This window comes from Balaenoptera acutorostrata, chromosome 2, assembly GCF_949987535.1.
Source record: "Balaenoptera acutorostrata chromosome 2, mBalAcu1.1, whole genome shotgun sequence".
NCBI lineage: Eukaryota > Metazoa > Chordata > Mammalia > Artiodactyla > Balaenopteridae > Balaenoptera > Balaenoptera acutorostrata.
The window spans coordinates 43,755,047-43,768,068 of record NC_080065.1 but is presented as its reverse complement, the minus strand read 5'-3'; the positions used below and the strand labels follow the sequence as shown (position 1 = coordinate 43,768,068).

Genomic DNA, 13,022 nt, shown 5'->3' with positions numbered 1-13,022 from the left:
ATATATGCTTTTACAGTGCACAAAATACTTTTCCATTCATAATTCCATTTGATCCTCCCAATGACCCAGCAAGGTAGGGAAGAGTTTGCCAGTGACTTATCCAAAGTCAGCCAGAAAAATGGTATTAAAATTAAAATTTACTCTTCAGAGCTAGAGTTCCTTTCATGATGCCATGAACATTAATACATGTTTGTTTAATGTAGTGCTTCTCAACTGGGAGCAATTTTGTCCCTCAGGGGGCTTTTGGTAATGTCTGGACAAATTTTTAGTTGTCACACTGTTGTGGGGAAGGGGAGTGTCTACTGGCATTTAGTGGGTGGAGGCCAGTGAAGTCGCTCATCATCCTAAAGTGCAAAGAACAGCCCCTCGTGCCACTGCCACTGCTCCATCCCCCAAAAGAATTATCTAGTCCCCAAATGTCAATAATGTCGAAGTTGAACAACTATGATATAAACAAGCAACAGTCTTGTAAACACCATTAAGTTGACTAAGTCACTGTGGTGGTTTTAAAACATGTCTGGGACTTACTTGACATTCTTCCCATCAAGACGCTGAGTAAGTCTCCTCCCCTAGAATCTAGGTATGGCTTGGTAATTTCTTTGATGAATAGATGTAGTTGTATGATTTCTGAGTCTAGGTTAGAAAAGACCATGCAGTTTCTGCCAGTTTTGAGGGGGACACTTGTCTTTAAATCCCTGAGTCGCCTTGCAAGAAATCAGGCCACCCAGAGCATGCCATGCTGAAGAAACCCCTTGATGGGACCACGTGAAGAGAGAGAGCTGCCTACCCTCTGAAGGTAACTACATGAGAGATCTCAAGCCAGAACTGCCCAGCCAAGCTCTTGTCAAAGTCCTATGCAAGAAACCATGAGAGATAACAAATGATGGTCGTCATTTTAAGCCACTAATTTTTAGGGTGATTGGTTACATGGCAATAGTTAACCAGAACAATCTCCGGATTTGGAGACTCAAAGTCAAGTGCTCTGGCAAACAGAATGTCTTCTCTTTCCCCCTAAAAGGTTCTGACCCACGGAAGTATGGAAATCTTAACCAGAGGACTGCCACTCCTCAAATGAAAATGGATTGTAATCAATCTGTGGGAAATAGCTGACAAGGAGAAGTCTGTCAAAGAGATTTTCAGAGGAAATTCTGAAGGCTATCTTGAAATGATGGACCTGGGCTTTAGTCATTTCAAAAGCTGGTTACTGTAAAAATGAGGCATTTACTAGATGGTCTCTTGAGGTTTCTTCTAGGCCTAAATTCTAGAATATCCTACTCTACATATATTTTTCAAAAGATAGGCATTTTAAAATTGTAACTTAGAAATGAACTCTGATGAATATAAAGCATGGAATTAAAATAAATATGAAGCACCAGGTTACACTCATCAACCTATAAGAAGTTAAAAAAAAAAACCTACATGAGCTTCCCTGGTGGCGCAGTGGTTGAGAATCTGCCTGCCAATGCAGCGGACACGGGTTCGAGCCCTGGTCCGGGAAGATCCCACATGCCGCGGAGCGGCTGGGCCCGTGAGCCACAACTGCTGAGCCTGCGCGTCTGGAGCCTGTGCTCCGCAACAAGAGAGGCCGCGATAGTAAGAGGCCCGCGCACCGCAACGAAGCGTGGCCCCCGCTTGCCGCAACTTGAGAAAGCCCTCGCACAGAAACAAAGACCCAACACAGCTAAAATAAATAAATAAATAAATTTATATTAAAAAAAAACCTACAAAAAGTAAATTAAAATCTAATGTTGGTAAAATTGGTAAAAATCACACATTCCTGATGACCACAGTGTTCAGTATGCAACAGGAGCTAAAAATACAGATAATCTTTGATCCAGTAATGTTGCTTTTGGAAATTGTCCAAAAGGAAAAAAGAAAGAAAAAGCTTCTTGCACAATGATATTTATAGCCACATTACTTGCAGTAGGGGGAAAAAAAACCCACAGGAAACAACCTAAATATACAACAATGGGACAATAGTTAACCGTGACATGGCAGGATGTATTAATGTAAAGTTATAAATATGAGGGCCACAGGGAAAAGTATATACAAAAGATACCAAGTGAAAAAAGTAAATGAGTCATTTTCATATAAATGGCAAGTATATCTATGAAAATTTACATCCACACTTACGAACACCAAAAGGAAGAAATATAAATATTTTTTCTGTTAACGAGAATATGTTAGTGTATGTCATTTTCTATAAGGATATTGAAATATTCTGCTTTATAAAGAAAAGCTATCAACTGAAAGTATTAATCAAGTTTAGTACTTTGATGGACATATTTACCTCATATTATCAAAATTCTATTTTCATTTAAAAATTTTTTTACCAACCATTTTCTGGGTGCTTACTATATGCTGGGTCCTGAGAATACAATGATAAATAGGATGAAAGGTGATCTTAAAAATGTATTCAGTGGGAGAGAGAGTCAAGCTGAAGATAAATTATGGTACTGCTGTATGAGGACAGAAGAGGGGAACAAGAAAGGGTTTTTTAGGGAAAAAAAGATGTCTGCACTGTCCTAATACTTTTATTCATCTTGTTACTTGTCAATAGCGCTATCCTAGTTAGACATTTCAAGACAAAGGAGAAATATTCCAAAAGCAAACAAACTCTCTCAAGGAAGTAAAAAAACAAACAAACAATTGATCAACTAAAGGAATATTTTAGCAAATTTGGATAAACCTGCAAATAGAAGCGTTTGGCATATGCGAGTTGGAAAGAACTAGGAGGTTTTGGGCTTGGCATTCATTTGGAAAGTGTGCCTTTAACCCGTGTTACGATAGCTGTCATACATGTTTCATTCATTCAACAAAACTCAACTTGGCACAAGTGAAGAAGACATGGCCCCCGTCTTCTCAGAGTTTGCGATCTATAGGATTTAGAGCCAAGTAAACATATCATTGAGGTAGAATGTGACAACTGCTATGAAAGGGTCCACGTGAGGAGGACAACTAAATTGGATTAGGGGTTGGGAAGGCTTCCTGGGGTGCATGAGCCTCAGTGAAATTGAGACTTACTTAAAGGATGTATAGAATACGGGTTGGGGGCTAAATTGTATTTTAAAAAGAGAGAACACAGATTAAGGTAAGAGACTAAGGGACTATACTGTTAAAAAGGGCTAAGGTCATATTTCACTGGAACCGTAGCCAAAAAAACAAAAATGATACTAATATGTTAAAGTCTGATTCCTTGGGGGCAAAAATTAAATACTGTAATAATAAAAGGGACTTCTTAATGACTACATACTATGGTCTGAATGTTTGTGTTCCGTCAAACTTCATATGTTGAAATTCTAACCCCCAAAGATGATGGTATTAGGAGGTGGGAGCCTTTGGGAGGTGCTTAGCCTTTGCCCTCATGAACTGGATTAGTGCCTCATAAAACAGGCTCCAGAGAGACCCCTAGCCCCTTCCACCATATGAGGACATAGCAAAAAGGCACCAGCTCTGAACCAGGAAGAGGGCTCTCACCACAATGCGACCACGCTGGCACCTTGATCTTAGACTCCCCAGCCTCCAGAACTGTGAGAAATAAACTTCTGTTGTTTATAAGCCATCCAGTCTGTGGTATTTTGTTATAGCAGCCTGAAAGAACTAAGACACTATGACATTCACATAAATTATTTAACCATCTTTCCATTTTGCATTAAGATTTTTTTATCTGGGCTATTACATTTTTATACTGAAAGGAAAATAAAGATCACATAAAAGTATCCCAATTACCAAGGCTATGTCCTCCCTCCCCACCCCCCCCCAAACAATAAGTACACAGAAAACTAAGTCAATTTCTCTGAAATATCTATTTTATGCACTAGTATTCAGAATATGGTTACAAAAAGGTTATACAATTCAGAAGGTTCATTGTCCATATTCTAACAAGCATCCAAGAAGCTATTTGGTTAAAGGACCTGAAGGAAACTGGTAAACAATTTGGAATAGAGTTATCTTACTGAACTGGCCAGGAACCAGCTTGCATTCAGTCTGCATTTCTACATGGTATCCATGGAAATGAGATCAGGCCTACACAAAGACAAACAAAGGCCACCTTCGAATGAATCAGGAGAATGACAACTGCCAATGTTCAAGGCATGCAGGGGCACAATAGCTTTGTACACGCTCTTCAGAACACAATGAAATAATCTCTTACACTGACAATACAGTGTCCATCACTCTTTTTTTTCCCCTTTGCTCATTTAAACATTAACCTCATTTTTATACAGAAAGCCTTTCAATGATCAGGAGTTATGTACGGTTTCTGCAGTAAAAACTGCTCTAGTCCCTTTAAACCAATAAAAGGAAGAATTGCAGTTACCCTTTCAGAACATGGAATAATAATGCAGGAATCTTCATTGACAAAGTTGCCAAGTTTCTATGAACTGTTTGGTCAACAGAACACACAATTCTCTCCAAGGAGGAAAAATGTATTTGAAAATTATCAACAGTCCCAATATTCAATGGACCTGAAAACATTACGAAAATATGCAGTTCGAGTTTATACTGGTTAGTGAATGTAATTTACGTGTACAAGAGTCAGCAGGCATAGACTGGATAAAACACTTGAATAGTACCTTGAACTAATTTTAACTTTAACAAAATTAAGAGTAGACATTCATTTCTTTTCTAATTTATATTAAATAGAAATGTTTAAAACGCCTTGAACAAAAACCCACTGTTATGCAGAATAAAAGGCTTTAATATTTTATGACCAGAACCTTTCAAAGACAACACTAGTTCTCTGTGCTATATGGGACTATGATTTCTGAAAAGATTGTTTTGAGTTTTCTCTCTGTGTGCCTTGGTCGGCTTCACCTTTCTCTCATCAATTAATATCCTCTCCATTTCATAGCCCAGAACCTGCTCCGACTTCCTTCACGTGATCACCTGTGGTTTCTAATCTGTCCGGAGCTGCTGCTCTTGCGGGTCATCCAGTTTCCCCCCTCCCTCTTCTTTCTCCCTGACAGCAGCCTTTCCACGGACACGCGTGCCCCTTTTCTCCTCTTCGCTTCTCTCGTGTCACGGACTCCTGCCACCTACGGATGCCTCAATGTAAATTTCAAAACTTACAAGTGTACCGTGCAGTACTGTGACAGAAGTAAACACAATGATAATGTTTATGCAAGTTTCTCCAATGTTTGCTTGTCTGTTTTTAAGCAGCCCCTCCCACCTCGCCCCTCTAGCTCCTCGCTCCTCTCTTCCTGCCAATGTTCCTGACACTGTCCCCATCCCTCACCTTCCATTGACTCCTCAGCTGACCCCACTCGGGTTCTGTTTTTTCCCCTCGGCAGAGACTGCCCTCACCCAGGAGGTCAGACCTGCCTGACTTCCGTGAAGACGTTGATCCTGTGGACCGACTCTTCCTTCTCTAAACACTTCTGCGGTGCCCCAGTCTGCGCAGTCCTCTCTCTCCTCCTCCAGCTGCGCCTTCTGTCTCCCTTGGCAGCTCCGCTTCCTCACCTGACCTTCTAAGGTAGCTCCCCAGGTTGTCACCAAAGTCATCTTCTAGTCTCTCTTCGTCTGACTCATCAACATCATGTCTTCAATCCCTCTCCAGATGCCCACGACTCCTAAATCTCTATCCCCATGTTGCTCTCGCTCCTGTCCCTAACACCGCTACACATAACCATCTAGTAGCTACACGTACTCACGTGGATGCCTCAAACTCAACCTGTCAAGCTGAACTGCTCTCTTTTGCCTCTAACCTTGCTGTCCTTCAGCGCTCCTGTCTTGGTGAATGGCTCCCCCCGAGTCGTTTACATCAGAAGCCCAGGTCTCAGTCTTAACCTTCTCCCTCTCTCCCTGCCACCCTCATAAACCAATCACCAAATCCTGTCCATTCTTCCTTAATACCTTTCACATCTGTCCCCAGCTATCTTTCCCTACTGCCACTATCTGGGTTTTTACCACTGCCATTTCTTTTTTTTTTTTTTAATTTTATCTTTTATTGGAGTATAGTTGAACCACTGCCATCTCTAACACCGAACCTAGACCCAGTTCTTTCCTAAGTGGTCTTGGTGCCTTCAGTCCGGCTTCCATTCACTCCACCATCCCCCCTGCTGCCAGAGTGATCTGTCAAGGGGCCAACCTGAGCGTGTCACTGTCCCTTAACAACCTTCAGAGCCTTCCCACTGTCTTCCAGATAAACTCCATGCTCCTTTCCAGGGTGTACAAGGCCTTTCACGGTTGGGCAGCCACTCGCCTCCCAGCTCTCACTTTCTGTGAATACCTTGAGTAATGTGTTCCGGGCATAATGGCCTTCTCCTTTCCTATTTAAGTATCTAAAACATCTGGCCCCAGGAACTAGGAGACTTGGGGCCTATTAGTGATTACGTTACTGTATTACCACTTACAGTCATTTACAAAGAACTGAACTTTGATCTCTAAGGCCCTTCACAGTAGATCTGAATGGTAACAATTATTTCCTGTCCCCAGGATGGCCTCTCTAGAGGCTTGATACTTGAACGTGTCACCGTGATATTTCTCCATCCTCTGAACTCAACATCTAGTTCTGTATCATTCATTCAGCAATTAACTGCATGAGACCATATGACACCTATTATGTTATAGAAACTTACATTACATCTTTATGTTATAGGCATAGACAACACAACAACATAACAAGAACAACATAGCAAGTTTTAAATTACACAGAAATTTTTTAAGACACCAGGAGGTATGATGGCTCGAAATTTCAGTAACTATCAATAAAAGACAATATCAAGGACCCTCTTCTTTCTCTCTTTCCACTAGGCCAGTGTACTGGCTTTATCTCCAAGCTAGTCCTGACATCATGGTTGCAAGATGGCTATAGCTGTTCCAAGATTTACATCTAGACCTGACAGTATGTTTATTAACTAGCATCTCCCTTAGGAATGAAAAATTCTTTCCCCAAAGTCCCTGAGGGGATCTCACTCCATATCTCATTGGTCAAAATTCCATTATATGTCCATGTCTAAATCATACACTGGCAAGAGATCTGGGACCACCAACACTGGCTCAGTCCAATTACCCTTCAACTTTCCCTGGATCTCCTAGCTGTGCAGAGGAGCAGAGGAGGGGTTAACCCAGTACTTGGGCTTCTGTCAGAAAGGAGGATGACAGGGTATGAAATTGGTTAGGCACCACCCAGGGACTGAGACAATGTCTTTCCCCCATGTGTGGACTTGTTTCCAAATAGACTGCAACCTCTCTGGACCACATTTCAAGTTTCCAGTGGTTCCACACTGGATCCAGCGCGTTGCCTTACATAAAGCAAGTGTTGCATAAAGATATGATCAAAAGCTAGTTTTATGGAATTCACTGCATCCAGAGCAACAAAGCACCTATGTATCATCAGAAGGGAGAATCATAGGGGTCACTTTCACACAGAGGACCTATTGTTGTCTTGGGATTTGTGGTATCAAGGTTCTTCTCTTTAAGAGTCATTATTCTGTAAGTCAGAAAGAGAAAAACAAATACAGTATGCTAACACATATATATGGAATCTAAGGGGGAAAAAAAAAAGGTCATGAAGAACCTAGTGGCAAGACGGGAATAAAGACACAGACCTACTAGAGAATGGACTTGAGGATATGGGGAGGGGGAAGGGTAAGATGTGACAAAGTGAGAGAGTGGCATGGACATATATACACTACCAAACATAAAATAGATAGCTAGTGGGAAGCAACCGCATAGCACAGGGAGATCAGCTCTGTGCTCTGTGACCACCTAGAGGGGTGGGATAGGGAGGGTGGGAGGGAGGGAGATGCAAGAGGGAAGAGATATGGGAACATATGTATATGTATAACTGATTCACTTTGTTATAAAGCAGAAACTAACACATCATTGTAAAGCAATTATACTCCAATAAAGATGTTAAAAAAAAGAGTCATTATTCAGTGTGTTCCTCCAGGTAAATCATTAGTTACCATAAGATACAAAAGCACACACGCATACACACACCCTCCACATCTTTGACTTGTTGATTGGAGTAACAGCTTTCCATAGTTCTTTCTCTTATGCTGTGCCGGATCTTTCTGTAATGTCCCAAGTTAAGCAGGGCTGATAGTGACTTTAGTGGTAACATTTACATGATGTCAAGATGACACTTTCGGTCCCAAATATCTTTCCTATTCTTCCTGAAATTCTTTTATTTTCAACACACAGACTGAATGGCCTTTATTTTGCTGAATGTCTAAAATTCCACCATTAGAAGCTCATCTCTCTGCATTAACAGGCTTTTCCCTTTTTATACACCCAAGGCTTTCAGCACACTAAGACAGGAGCAGTCATCACATACTTTAGAGGGAATTCACTTGAACTGACGCATTCTCTGACTCTTGGTGGTGAAATACACCTGACTTGGTGGTCATCACAAAACAAGGTGGTACAGGCAATTCTGGAATTTTAATTTGTTAGGAAAGAGAAAGTGCAGTGCTAATATTTAAGCAATTACTTCCAAACCTGGCTGAACATCAGAAACGTATGAGTAATTGTTTTTAAATACTGAATCCAGAGCCCCAATCCATGAATGTGAATCAAAACAGTGGCTTGTGAACCAGTATTTAGGAAAGCAAAGCTTAGTCAAGGTTGGGCCGGTGTAGCTGGAGAGCCATGGGGGAGGGGAGTTACCATATCAGCTGGTGGTCTAACGTGGTTGAGGGGCTGAGGCTGAGATGAGAGAGGTCTTTGAGGGTGGGTCCCAGAAATGAGAGATTACTTCAAACTTCCCTTTTTGTTATAAAAACTTCCCTACTTTATCATTTTACTTGGGGTTGTCTCTTTTAACATAGGACAATGGTGAGTTGCAAAGGGATGAGAAAAAAAAAGGGAAAAAGCATCAAGGCAGTGAAGGCCAAGAAAATAGTCTGGAAAATATTCTAACACCAAATATGGTATGATCAGGTGCAGTCAGAACACAGAGGGGTGTGTATAGGTGCACATACATGGCTCTGGGGTGTGTGTATTGTGAGTGTGCATATGTGCAGTGTGTGTGCTTGTGTGTAAGTGTGCACAGGGGAGTGTGGTAGAGAAGAAGCTGAACAGGCAGGCTGCGGCCAGATGGCGAAGGACTTTTTCTGACATGCCACAGAATTTGGACCGTGCACTACGTGAGATGGGAAGCCACCAAACATTTGACGCAAAGGGGTGATTGGACACAGATAAGTGTTTAGAAAGATAACATTGGTGACAAAGCAGAGAATGGACCGGAGGGATAAGAGACAAACACAGGAGAACCAGCTTAAAGACAGTGGGATTCCAGACACAAAAAAGTGAGGGCCTGAACTGGGCAGTAGTGGAAGGCACATGAGTTGGGGAGAGCAGACAGAACTTAGAGACAGTTTGGGAGGTTGTAGACCAGGCAAGAGATCCCTGGTTTCTACGTTTGCAGGATAATGCTGCCCATTAAACAATAATAGACAATGCAGGAAAAAATTTCAGAGGACAGATATCTACTTCAGTTGGGGACACGTGGAGTTGGACGTGCATATAGGGCATCTAGGTGGAGATATCTGCTAACAGATGGAAACACTGATCTGGAACTCAGGAGGGAAGTCTGGCTGGAGATGCTGACTTGAGCGGGGAGCAGGCCCAGAGAGAACTGGTAAAATGAAGAGGAGGATCCAGCATGGAACTCTGCAAACACCAGCAAGGACTGGGCCAAACAGCCGAGCCTGGGAAGGAGACTAAGAAAGAACAGCCAGGAAAATAGGAGACAAACAGGGAGAACAGAAGCCAGGGGTGGAGGGTGCTTCAGGAGGAAAGAGCTGCCAAATTACATACTAAAGGAGGACTTGCTTACTAAGAGGGAAATTAGAATATTTACCGCCTGAGGGGAAATTAGGGATCTGAAAATAGGGGGTGATTCGGGCAGGGTACCAGAGAGAGCAAGAGATGAGGCTAGGGAAGGATTATCCTTAGCCAAGCAACACACTAGACAGTGTAAGTGACGTCGTGCATTTTAAAATCACATTTCCCTTTTCCCTATGGACCTATTACTTAGTTTATGGATTATCCAGGCCTCTTATGGTCTTTCTCTTCCATCCTCAACCTGCCGGCTACCATTTCAAGGATTGCAAGCACTTAAACCAAGGAATGATCAATGAAAAGTGATAAATATGAAACCAAACTATGAGCACTGCTTTTTCTTAAATACCTGTGAGAATGTTTATAGAAAGCGAATTTGAATCTACGTGTTAAAGTGAGATTTGATGGTTTTAAGTTTCTACAGTGGTTGGTGTGTGCTAGATGTATAAACGCATACACATATGTGCCTTTTACATTTTAATTTTTTGTATTTATATTACACAAATATACATGGATATAACTTATAAGCAACTACATGTGTGTCTGTACAGTAATGATGAGTACTCAAAATTTTATACAGACAGGGTCATGCCATAAAACACTGCAGCTGTCACAAACCGAGAGCTTTCAATTATTCATTTTAATCTTGGATATTCATGGTATCAAAAACTGATGCTGTTTCCCTGGGAACTTGGGTTCAGATAACAGATGACAAAGTTTTATTATGATTACCCTGAATTAAGAGAAAACCTGTTCCATGAGTATGTAAACACCTGGAGCAGGAGGAAGGAGGAAATATACAAACTATTTGGACAGATGTCATTTTAAATCACCTCTGCTGGCTTGCGGCGAGTTGCGCTTGTTAACCAACTCCAGGTGAAGTCTCTGTACCTGACTTCATGCCTTGCGGCACTACATTCCTCTGAAGTATTTCTCACTGCTTTTTAAAGAACAAGCCTCAACACTTCAAAGATAAGAAAACGATGTTATAGTTCCATAGCTTCTGTTAATAATGGGTAATTAAAGAGAGATGAAAGGCTTGCACTGAAATGTCCATTAGCTCTTGGGAAGGTGGTGGTGTCCAGGAGCTGATTCTCAAGGTGCATCCAACTTTCTCTGAAACCCCTAAGTTAGGGTTGATGGCCCCTCAAAACACTCTCGGGGTCCCAGGAGAGAATATCTGTGAAGCACCAGACCCAGGGTTAGACAGGAAAACTAACGATGCCTATTCTCCGCTGGGGTCGTGTTATTTCTCTTTCTCTAACCTGGAGAAAATGCTACAGGGTCTTCTGCATTAGAATTCTTTCATGATAACAACTGGTTAAATGCCTCAAAAGAGGGCAGTTTAAGAAAGATTTACCCTCTTTGTAAAAACACCTGAAAATCAGAGACCACTTTTTTGTTTGTTTTGCTTTGATAGCTATTCAAACTATGATATACAAATGCGACTCCCCCCACCCCAACCCACCCCAACCCACCCCAAAAGTAAACTAAAGTTCTTGAAGCACACGTGAGGCTCTGGATAATGGTCTGGAGAAAGTAGCCTTTTTTTGTTTTGCCACACCTGGCGGCACGCGGGATCTTAACTCCTCGACTAGGGATCGAACCCGCGCTCCCTCCACTGGAAGCGCGGATTCTTCACCACTGGACCGCCAGGGAAGTCCCCTGGAGAAAGTACTCTTGAGGGACTGTGGTTGCGCCGCAGCTGGGTACCCCCAGCCTCATCTCCCCACTTAGTGCAAAAGGAGTCAGGCGACGGGTGGGCCCGGCTCTCAACGCCCTGCCGTTGGAGCTGCAGCTGCGGGTAAATCTCTCGTTGCGGCGGCGCCTAAGATCCAGAAAGCGGAAAAGAACTCTTCCTGACCTAAGTTTACATCCGTCGAACAGACGACGTTACAACAGTAAGAAGCAGGCAGAAGGGCGTGAAGAATTCCCCTCTGCCAAGTATTGAAGAGGCGCTTGGTTTTCCTACGTCCCCTAAGGGAAGAAACATCAGTGCTGCGTCCTGAAGAAACAGGGACATTATTCACACCCTGGGGTTGAAAAATAAGCATATTGGGCTCCCAGGCTCCTGCAAAGCCACCAGGCATCGCCCTGAGGGGCAGGCTATCTCCCAGGACCGGATTCCCGGGACGCACAGAACCTCCGGGTCCGGCTCTGGCGGGGCACCTGTCCGAGCCCGGCAGCAGGATTCTGGATCTCCAGGCGTTCCACTAATCTTTACTCCCCCCCCCCCATGCATGTGTGCGCGTGCGTGTGTGCCTAAGAGCGAAGCGCGCATCGAGTTGACTTTGAAGGGTGCTTTAAGACAGGGCGAGCCGTGCCTTATGGGGACACCAGGCGAGGGAGAGCGGGAATGGGGAGTCCCTCTCCATCCTGCTGGGATGGCTAAGCGCCTGGGTCCACGTGGAATCAGAGCAGAGACGCGCGCCACCTGCGCCTCGCTGGCGCAGAACTCCTCGCTTTTGCCCCCGGGACCCACGCAAGTTCCTCCTGCAACTCACGCGGAGCGAACCCGTGGCTTACCTTGATTGAGCACTAACACCAGCCGCAGCAGTGTGCCGCCTGTCCGTCCTGGCCGCATCCTGAGCCCGCCGCCCCGGGCACTGGAGCTGCTCTGGGTTTGCACGGGGACCCAAGGACCCGGAGACTCCCCAGGAGCCGTCCCGAGGTCTTCTCTCCCGCTCCCGGGTGTGAGCCGGGAAAAGTTGCCGGGCAGCTCCCGGGGCGCCAAGGCCCGCCCCTTCGCCTCAGCAAACACCCGACCTGCCCCGGCCCCGCCCCAGCCCCGCCCCGCCGCCCGGAGAGCTGCACCTGGGCCCCTCCACACCCCCGCAGGCCTCACCTCTACCCCCGCACGCCCTCCCAGCCCGGGGATCCAGGAAGTGGCGGGGGGTGGGAACCTCGCCCCTGAGGGCTTTTCCTGCCGGGCGCATCAGACGGGCGAAAGCTAGCTGGTCACTACCCCACCCCTGACAGCCTGACGCTGGCCCGCGGGAGACCCGTGGTCCCCGAGCGGCCCCGGCCGTCGTGCAGGCCTTCCGGCTCCCGGCTCCCGGCTCCCGGCAGGGGTGGGAGGGCTGGGGGGAGCCGTGAGCCTCAGCCACAGTTCTCAGGGGCTGCGCGGTGCATGCCTTCCCTGCCTTTCCCAAGTGGGTGGAAAAACGGACAAAAATAAGCGCAGAAGGACCAGGTTAGAAACTAACTCGACAGGAAAGAAGATCTGCCCACAA

At 44.6% G+C, this 13,022-nt stretch overlaps 1 protein-coding gene across 1 annotated transcript in view; it reads right to left on the bottom strand.

Annotated features, from left to right (window-relative positions):
- The window catches only part of ITGA2 (integrin subunit alpha 2), a 108,591-nt gene extending 96,101 nt beyond the window's left edge, over positions 1-12,490 (bottom strand). The window contains exon 1 of the mRNA XM_007195575.2: positions 12,316-12,490. Coding sequence (XP_007195637.1) covers positions 12,316-12,373 — 58 coding nt within the window. The 5' untranslated portion in view covers positions 12,374-12,490. The remainder of the gene's footprint in view (positions 1-12,315) is intronic.
- Positions 12,491-13,022: the final 532 nt, after the last annotated feature.